This window comes from Caretta caretta, chromosome 6, assembly GCF_965140235.1.
Source record: "Caretta caretta isolate rCarCar2 chromosome 6, rCarCar1.hap1, whole genome shotgun sequence".
Taxonomy (NCBI): Eukaryota; Metazoa; Chordata; order Testudines; family Cheloniidae; genus Caretta; species Caretta caretta.
This window is the reverse complement of record NC_134211.1, coordinates 13891234-13899948: the sequence shown is the minus strand read 5'-3', so window position 1 is coordinate 13899948 and position 8715 is coordinate 13891234. Positions and strand designations below refer to the sequence as shown.

The window sequence follows — 8715 nt, the reverse complement described above, 5'->3', positions numbered from 1 at the left end:
GGGGCAGGGGCTTTGGGGAAGGTGTTGGAATGGGGGCGGGGTGGGGCAGAGGTGGGAAGAGGAGGGGCAGGGGTGGGACTTCATAGAAGGAGTGGAGTGGGGGTGGGGTTGAGGGCAGAGGAGGGGGGTTGAGCACCCATGGGGAAAAAGGGGAAGTCAGCGCCTATGACTAGTTGGCTACCATTATTCAACATATCTATTCCTATTATTCCATTGCCATCCAAATTTATCAGGCCAAATTGTCCTATTCCTCGATTTGTTCCTAACCAAAGAGATATTGGCTAGCTAAATGGCACTTTACTTTCTGTTTCATTAAATCCTTGCAATCTTTTTATTGCTACTGGTGGTCCAAATAAATTCTTTTTACCCGTACCAAAAGTGGCACTTGTGTCTATTAACATATTTTGTTTGAATGCTCTGCTATTAATCACCACATAAATTGTGGGTCTTCCACATTCAACCCATTTTAAATGTGCCACTATGTCAGCATGATCGTTTGCTGACAATGGGGAGCTAGGGAGGCGAACCGCCGCCTGTACTTGGTCTTTGGAGCATGGGGGAGCCATAGGTTTGCTCATGACTTGCCAATCTCGGAAACAATTCTTTAGTGGGTAGCCTATCAATCTGATCCAGAGGCTCATACTGTAGCAATTTTCTCCAAAGCCAATTTCTGCCCGGATCAGAAATTCTCTTCTTTTCACAAGAGGCAAGACTTTTATCTTTGCCCTCTTCTTTCCTTGGTTCCCCTTTGTTTATTTTGCGGGTTCCTCTTTTCCTTGTGGCCCATTGTTGGGGAAAGTTATCAGCAGTGCACCTTGAGTTTTTTCTTTGGAGGTGGCCATCCTTTCTGTATTTTACCTACAACTTTTCCTAGACTGTTTAAAGCAGTATATGAATTATTAAACATTACTGCTGTTTTCATTGTTAAACCAAATTGTGACATTAACGTTCCTTCTGATTGTGTTACATCACATGGTACCTTCCCATCCAGAGTCAACTCGGGATTTCCATGCACTAATTTCCAAGTCATACATGACTCTGTTTTTTCTTTTACCCATTGTTTCTCTACAGAATCAGAATCCCCTACTGGGAAGAAAAACTTCACTTCTTTTCAGGTTATTGATATTACTTCCATAAGGAAGTCCAGAAAAAGTTTTCTGAACTCGTATGAGAGCTAACCCTGTTCTTTTCCTCCAATTTTCTGAACACAACTTTCTTAATGCTCACTACAGCACTGCTTTCCAGAGCTGCACTGTTTACTACCTTCATAGCCTGCAGTTCTTCCTATAAGCAAGCTGCTTCCTGTTGGCAATATGCATGGTTAGCCAAAGTCTGCTGGTGTTGAGAGTTCAGAACCACATTTACTGCTTGCCGCCTTTGTGGCCATTTTCCTTTAAACGGCAATCTTGCTCCCTTAATATTTCAAGCCATTGCTGATCACAAGTGCATTACAGCTATTTAATCTTCAGCTCAACCTTTAAACCTTTCTCTTGTAATGTGGAGTTCTCAGTGAATGCTCAGTGAGAGAGGGACTGGTTACCAGCATAGCCGGGCAGAATTCCATGGCTGCTGCCACATCCACCCTTCGCCCACTGGGGAAGCAGCAGCTAAGCCTCAGTGGGCATCCTGCCCCTCTGCTATGGGCTCCACCACCCACTTTTACCATAGTGAACCTGGCCAGGCAGGCTCTTCCACATGGGCCTGTTACTGCAGCAGCTGCAGGACTCACCTTGGGCGATGGATGCAGCAGCTCAGCGGGTTGCTAGGCCTGCTGGTGCAGCGAGGCAACAGGATGCACCACTTGGGCCTGGCAGGGCTGGAGGCAGAAGTCCAGCAGCTGAGGGCTGCCAACTGCAGGTGATGGGCTGATGTATTGCTACAGGAATCGGCCTGGCAGGAGGTATCAATCAAAGGCCCTGTTATCATATACACGTCTGGCCACACCTCTAAGTGTCCCTCATGCCCAGCCTTAATCCTCACTACCAACCCCTTTCACCTCAGGCCCACCTCACCACTCTATCCTTCTTTTTACAGATCTACCCCTCACCGAACTCCATGCTGCCCCCTCCCAGCAATTCACTCTACACACAGGCGCCCCCCTGCTTCCTTATGTGTGGGAGGGGTCTCCGGGATGAGCCTGGGGCAGGGGCTTGGAGACCAGGAGGCAGCTCTGAACTGGGGCTTGGGGTGCAGGAGGGAGTGCGAGGTATAGGCTCTGGCCAGAAGGCGCTTACCACAGGTGGCTCCCAGTGGCAATGCAGCGAGGCTAAAGCAGGCTCCCTGCCTGCTCTGGCCCCACACTGCTCCCGGAAGCAGCTGGCATGTCTCTGCAGCCCCTGGGGTGGGGGAACTGCAGCCAATGGAAGCTGCCAGGCAGCTCTTGTGGGCGCAGGCAGCGCACCGCTACCCGCTGCCCCTTTTAGGGCCGCAAGCCTTCACCCCATGCTGAATGGCTCCTGCACAGCATGTCTGACTCCCTCCCGCCATCCCCATCAGTGTTTGTTGTGGACACTCCCTGCGCCTTACACTCCTCTGGACGGAAAGGAGAGAGCAGGACACAGGCTTGGCTGGTATTTTTCCTTCTGTTTCATTTCTTTGGCCAGAGCAAACATGGATGGATCAACAAATCCCTTCTCACATACAGCCCTGATGTGGTTGGGAGCAACCCACCGTCATTCTCTCCTAGCTGTTGCCAGGAACCTCTTCAACGAGTTAGTGGGTCACCTGAGGCAGATTTCCAGGAAGAGTCCAGCAAAATAAAAACCCACCCTCATTTAATAATCAGGCCCCTGGTTGTCAGTCTCAGCAGAAAGGCCAATTGGCTAAGGCAAGAATGATGAACACCCACCTCAAACCTGGGGAAGAGGCTGATTGATGGGAGAGAAGCTTGGCCTACTCTGGGCAGCTGGGTCTTCTGTCCTTTACCACAGAGCAAGGTGACAGACCATTACAAATATAAGACAGCAACAGACAGCATCCAGTCCACAACCTAGGTCCCTACAAACCCAAATCTTTTTCTATGTGGTTCCTCCTAACAGAAGATCAAATTATTGAGGCACAGGCCAAGACAGACACCAGAAGCAGCTCCCTGCTCCAGCCCTGCTCCCACCAGCTCCACAAGCCAGTGAGCATGCGCTGCTTAAGAGGATTCAGAGTTTTTAACAGCAGGGGCTTCAGTTCACACATTGGCTCAGCTGCCACGGTCTTTGGTTTCTTTGCCCCAAGTCAGGCAGTATGAGGACACCTCATCCCTGTCTCATTAGGGCTTATGACACCTCCCAGCGCTGTGGACTGCAGCATCCTGCCTCGCTGGTGCAAGAGAAGACAATGCAGGTTTCCATTTAAGAGCAGCCGTGCGGCCCGTGAGTTTGTATAACCCCTCGTGAGTGAGCCAGCGTGTACTCAGCGCAGCTGATCAGCCTACTGCAGGGAGGAGAGGTGATGGGGAGTCCCCAGCGAAGGATGGGCAGGATAGCTGGGAAAGCAGTGTCAGGACAGATGGACCCCAGAAAAACAGCTGCCCTGAGCCTTATTCCCCTTCCCCTCTGCAGCCTCACTCCTTGGCCTCTTTGCGCTGCGCCTGGCGTTTCTGCAATAGTGCCAGCGTATCCCGCTTCTCGATCCGGCGCAGTTGCTTCTTCTTGGCACGCTTCAGCTTGAGCGGATTCCGGATCTGCAGGGGTGGAGCAAGAGAGAAAAGCTGTGAACCTCAGCCATGTAGCAACACAGACCAAGGACAACACACCTATTGGAGACAGCTGGTCAGAAAAAAATGGTGCTGTGGTATCTCATGAGAGGGTAGTTCAAGTGCCTCATAATCCCAATTCTCCTCTATAGGCTGGGCTGCCTGGTCAGACTACATCTCCCATGATGTATCGCACTGTCCCTTCGTGAAGATGTACATCGTGGGCAGGCCTGCCTGTGGTGCATCATGGGAAATGTAGTCTGGCTGGTGAGTCCAGCTGAGAGGAGAATGGGAGCATGAGGTAACTCGACTACAACTCCTAGGAGGCACCACGGCAGCTTTTCCAAATGGAAGCATTTCAGTTTTTCAAATAAAAAGACAACTCTCACAAAAAAAGTTAATCCTCCAATTTTCAGTCAAAAACAGTTTCAGTGGAAAGTTGTCAGCCACTGGGGCAAGTCATGCATCTCAGGGCCAAACAGGGCTGTTCCCTAAAGTATGGCCAGCAGGGCTCTGCCTAGTCCAGTCCTGAATAGTTTTAGTGACGGGCTCCCCCTGCAACAAAAGACTATTCCAGAGGCTCACAGATTCCAGTATGAGGCTGTTTTCCCCACTATCCATCTGGATTTCTCTCTCTCTCAGTTCATTTTCACCTTCTTGTCCCTGCCTTGGGCATTCAACAAGAACCAGTCTCTGCAGGGAGAAAAACTGGGTTGACCCCAGAAACTTACGAAAATCTGGCATGTGTCAGGCCTCAATACAAATATAGTTTCCCAAGCAGCATCCGGGACACAGTGAGCATGGGAGGAGGAGCCCCCCAAATGAATCCGTCTCATGTTGGAGAGGGGGGTTCTGGGTCTCCCTGCAGGAGAGGCTAAAAAGCCAAGACACTCACCACTTGTACGATCTCCGCCTTCCGCTCGTTCTCCAGGCGTCGTTTCAAGTTCTCTTCCCGGCGCTGCTTTTTCTCCTGCAGAAACAGCAGAGTGAAGCTTTGATTTTATATCCTGCTGTTCACGGAAACTGCATTCTAGGGTCATGCCCAGGAATGGGAGCAAAGGGGGAAGAGGCAGAGAAGGTGAGAGGGGTCCCCAGCAAAGATTGGAAGAGATGGAATCACCGAGGCAAGAGAGCACAGGGAGGGCAAGAGCTGCAGCGGAGAAGGCTCTTGCACCAGGCCCAGTGAGATTCTCTCTAGGTACTTTAATAATTAGTTGTGTGTCTGTGTGTAGAGATCCTTCCTGGGAGACAGGGGAGTCAACATGATGAGTGGGTGAGAGCTACATAATCTAGGGACCTCTGCTATGGAAGTTCTGACTCCTTTCATAAGCCTCTCCCACTGGGAGGTGGTTTTGCTGCTTCAGTAGAATGCTGGGATCGGAGTTGCAGTTAGGAAAGGCGATCTCAGGTGGCCAGAGACAGTCCCACACAGGGCTCTGAATAGCAGGACACACCCCTCGCTTTGCACTCTGTATCCAAAGAGGTGACAGAAAAGACAGTAAATGACAGGAAACTGGGGTGATGAGTTTGTGGGGACCTGTGCCACTCAGTAGTAGGGCTGCTGCATTATGTACCAGAGGGAGCTTATGTACCAACTATTGGGCTTAATTCCTTGAAGCGGTTCCAGCAGGCGGCACTATTCTATACTCTCCAAAGTTCTTTTTCTTAGTGCACAAGTCTTATAGATTTAAAAGTCAGACAAGACCATTGTGGTCATCTAATCTGAGCTTAAATTTTCACCTAATTTCTAGTCTGTGTTTATCTAGCTTACATGTCCAGTCATAGGATCTTGTTATGCCTTTGTCTGGTAGGTTAAAGAGCCTCTATCAAATTTCTGTTCCTTACGCAGGTACCCACAGACTCCGAAAGAGAAGATCAAGGAGTGGCTTGAAGTGTAGCACACTGGAATTGCAGAGCATCCCTTTAAACAGCGTGACTCTTAGACAGACATGCTGGGTCATTTAGTTTTGGGTTATGCAAGGTTCTGGGAGCAATGATCCTGGGAAGGAGGAAGCCACATCAGTGGTGGGTGTTTGCTCACTGCTCTGATCAGTCAATTCTGGAGGCAGAGTTGTTCGCTGGGAACCAGGCTCTAGTGCTGTTCAGAAATTCCTGGATAGATTTGCCCTGTATGCTATTTGACCACCTCTGTTCCAGAACTGGTGTATGGGTAAGCTTGGAAGTATTAGATATTTATCAGTAAATGCTGATTTCACCATACATGCTGAAATTGATGAAAAAATATTTCCAGCAATAGTAACTGAAAGGTACAGATAGGCAAAGAAAGAAAAGTGCTGCTTGAGAACTTATTAGGGTTTGAGTTAAAGCTATTTACTTTGCATATTGACATGATGTTGACAATTTGTGTTTGAACAGCGATAAAGCTTTAGCTCTTTGAATCCCAGTGTTTGACTAAACACCAAATAATTATTGTCTGACCCCCTCCCTCATAATTTCATACAATTGTGAAAATTTAAATAAAAAAACAGAAACAATGTTTAAAAATAAACATTGATATTATCCATCAAAATGATAAAAATTGAATTATTCCAAACCTTTGTATAGCATAAATACATCAAAGTCACACTTAGATTATACCCAGACTGTGTCTCTGATTTCTCCTCTACTGGAGAAATAAACGGCAAGGCCCCCAAACTTTTGCTACCATCCAACAGAGGGGTGACACTGGTGTCAGAAGAAGAGGCAATACAATAAGTTGTATGGTATGAAGGAAGAGAGAAGGTGGCTAGAGCAAGGAAGAGACAGTCCATGTGATAGCCTGGAGCTAGGATGTGGCAGGTTTTTAAACAAAACTGGATCAGGAACTTAACAGAAAACCAGTAGAATTGTTTCAGGACGGAAGGGATGGGATCAGCACATGGCAGTAGGTGTCTGCACATGCAAACTGCCACCCCAGATAAAAGGTGAGATCCATCCAGCCCAATATCCTGTCTCTGAGAGCAGCCCACACCAGATGCTGCAGAGAAGGTGCAAACAACCCACCTATGGAACAATCTCAGCAAACAGAAGTTTCCCCTGGAGCCCAGGCTGCGCTTAGTGGTCATATTATATTCTGACAGGTTTCAGAGGAACAGCCGTGTTAGTCTGTATTCGCAAAAAGAAAAGGAGTACTTGTGGCACCTTAGAGACTAACCAATTTATTTGAGCATGAGCTTTCGTGAGCTACAGCTCACTTCATCAGATGAAGCTCATGCTCAAATAAATTGGTTAGTCTCTAAGGTGCCACAAGTACTCCTTTTCATATTATATTCTGACACAGCAGGCTTGATACCTCATATTTGTATCCCCTCGTATTTATCATTATCCCACAAAGAGGAATGTGGAGAACAGGAACACAGGGAAATCATAGGAAGGAGAGCCAAAGATCGGGGTGGAGCTAAAGCAGCAGCATGCATAGGCAATGCTGCAATGGAGGCAACAAGGTCCCAGACACTGGAGGAGGGTGGTGGAGAGGAGAGAGGTCAGGCTCAAGAACAACACTTACATTAGAGGCAAACAAGAGGCAAGCTGAGGTGGGAACTAGAGCTGGGGTGAATGAGGGAGGCTTCTCTAGCCTGAGAGAAGCATTTCTGCACTGGAGACTTAGAGCTGAAGGAACTGAGACAGAACAGCAAGGTTACTTGATCACAACAGGTAGAGGAGTGGCAATTCCAACATCAGGATACCATAAGATCTTGGGGTTCATTAACTCATGCAGGCCTCCTCTTGGAGCCTAGTTTACTACTGTGATAACATGTGGGTGCGGGGAAGGGGAGACACACACAAAGGTTTGGGATAATTGGGCAATGAGCTGTGCTGCACCATCCGCTCCTGTTACCTCACGCTCCCTCTGTTTTTCTTCCTGAAGATGCCGGGCAAAATCCTTGACTATTTTCTTCTCCTGGCGCTCTTTCATCTTTCGCTCCCAGGAGGTGCGGAGGGGCTTGTCCTGAATCATATGGGAAAACCTGAAAGGGGGGGGGGGGGAGAAGAAGAGAGAATTCCCATCAGCCACCAACACACAGAGGCGAGCATTTGCATTAAGACAGCTTCACACAGCAACAGGCCAGGAACGGGCTCCAGAGCACTTTTACAAGCGGGAGAAGCGTTATCCCGGGTGCCCATTTAGCGTTAGCGCCCATCTCCAATTGCGTCTGTTTGTAACGCATCACGGGGAAGTCACAAGCCATCCTAGCTGCCAGCGCCTCAAGCCTCCTTACGCCACCCCCACCCTACCCATGTCTCCTCCCTCCGCCAGCCCCCACGCTCCATGGGCCTGCTCCTGGCTCCCCGCCGCACCCCACCTTCTCGCCCGGCCTCCCCGCTCACCGCTTCTTGCCGGGATCCTTCCACACCCGCCCGGATTTGGGTTTCCCCTTGGGAACCGCCGGCGCCTCCTTGCCCGGATTCCGCCGCTGCAAGGCCGGGGCCGCCCCCAGGGTCTCGCCGCGGCCGGGCTCCCCGGGGGTACCCGCTTGCCCGTCCTCGGGGCCGAGCGGGGGAGCCGGGGGCTCCTCCCGGGGACGGTCGGGCGCCGGCTCTAGCCCCTGCGCCTGCAGCCTCCGGCTCCTCCGCAGCCGCCTGGCGCCCTGGTCCGGCTCCATCGCCACGTGCCCGGCGGCAGCCTCCCGCCGCGTCCCTCCCAGCGAGGGCAGCGGCCAGCGACGTCATTAGCGCGCGCGACACGCACCGTTCGCAAATCTACGCGTGCTCAGAATCAAAGCGGACCGACGTCAGGTGCCATGTTTGTGAGGGGAACCAGTGACGAGCCCGGCCCCCGTCCGCCATGTTTGTGAGGGGAACCAGTGACGAGCCCGCCCCCGTCCGCCATGTTTGTGAGGGGAACCAGTGACGAGCCCGCCCCCGTCCGCCATGTTTGTGAGGGGAACCAGTGACGAGCCCGCCCCCGTCCGCCATGTTTGTGAGGGGAACCAGTGACGAGCCCGCCCCCGTCCGCCATGTTTGTGAGGGGAACCAGTGACGAGCCCGCCCCCGTCCGCCATGTTTGTGAGGGGAACCAGTGACGAGCC

At 50.8% G+C, this 8715-nt stretch overlaps 1 protein-coding gene across 1 annotated transcript; it reads right to left on the bottom strand.

The window, feature by feature from the left end:
• Window positions 1-2563: 2563 nt before the first annotated feature.
• CCDC86 (coiled-coil domain containing 86) lies at window positions 2564-8351 on the bottom strand. The gene is made up of 4 exons (XM_048853916.2): window positions 8015-8351; window positions 7524-7653; window positions 4581-4655; window positions 2564-3673 (listed from the first exon to the last, which is right to left on the bottom strand). The coding sequence occupies exons 1-4, from the start codon at window positions 8287-8289 to the stop codon at window positions 3554-3556; spliced, it is 600 nt and encodes a 199-aa protein (XP_048709873.1). The 5' UTR covers window positions 8290-8351; the 3' UTR covers window positions 2564-3553.
• Window positions 8352-8715: the final 364 nt, after the last annotated feature.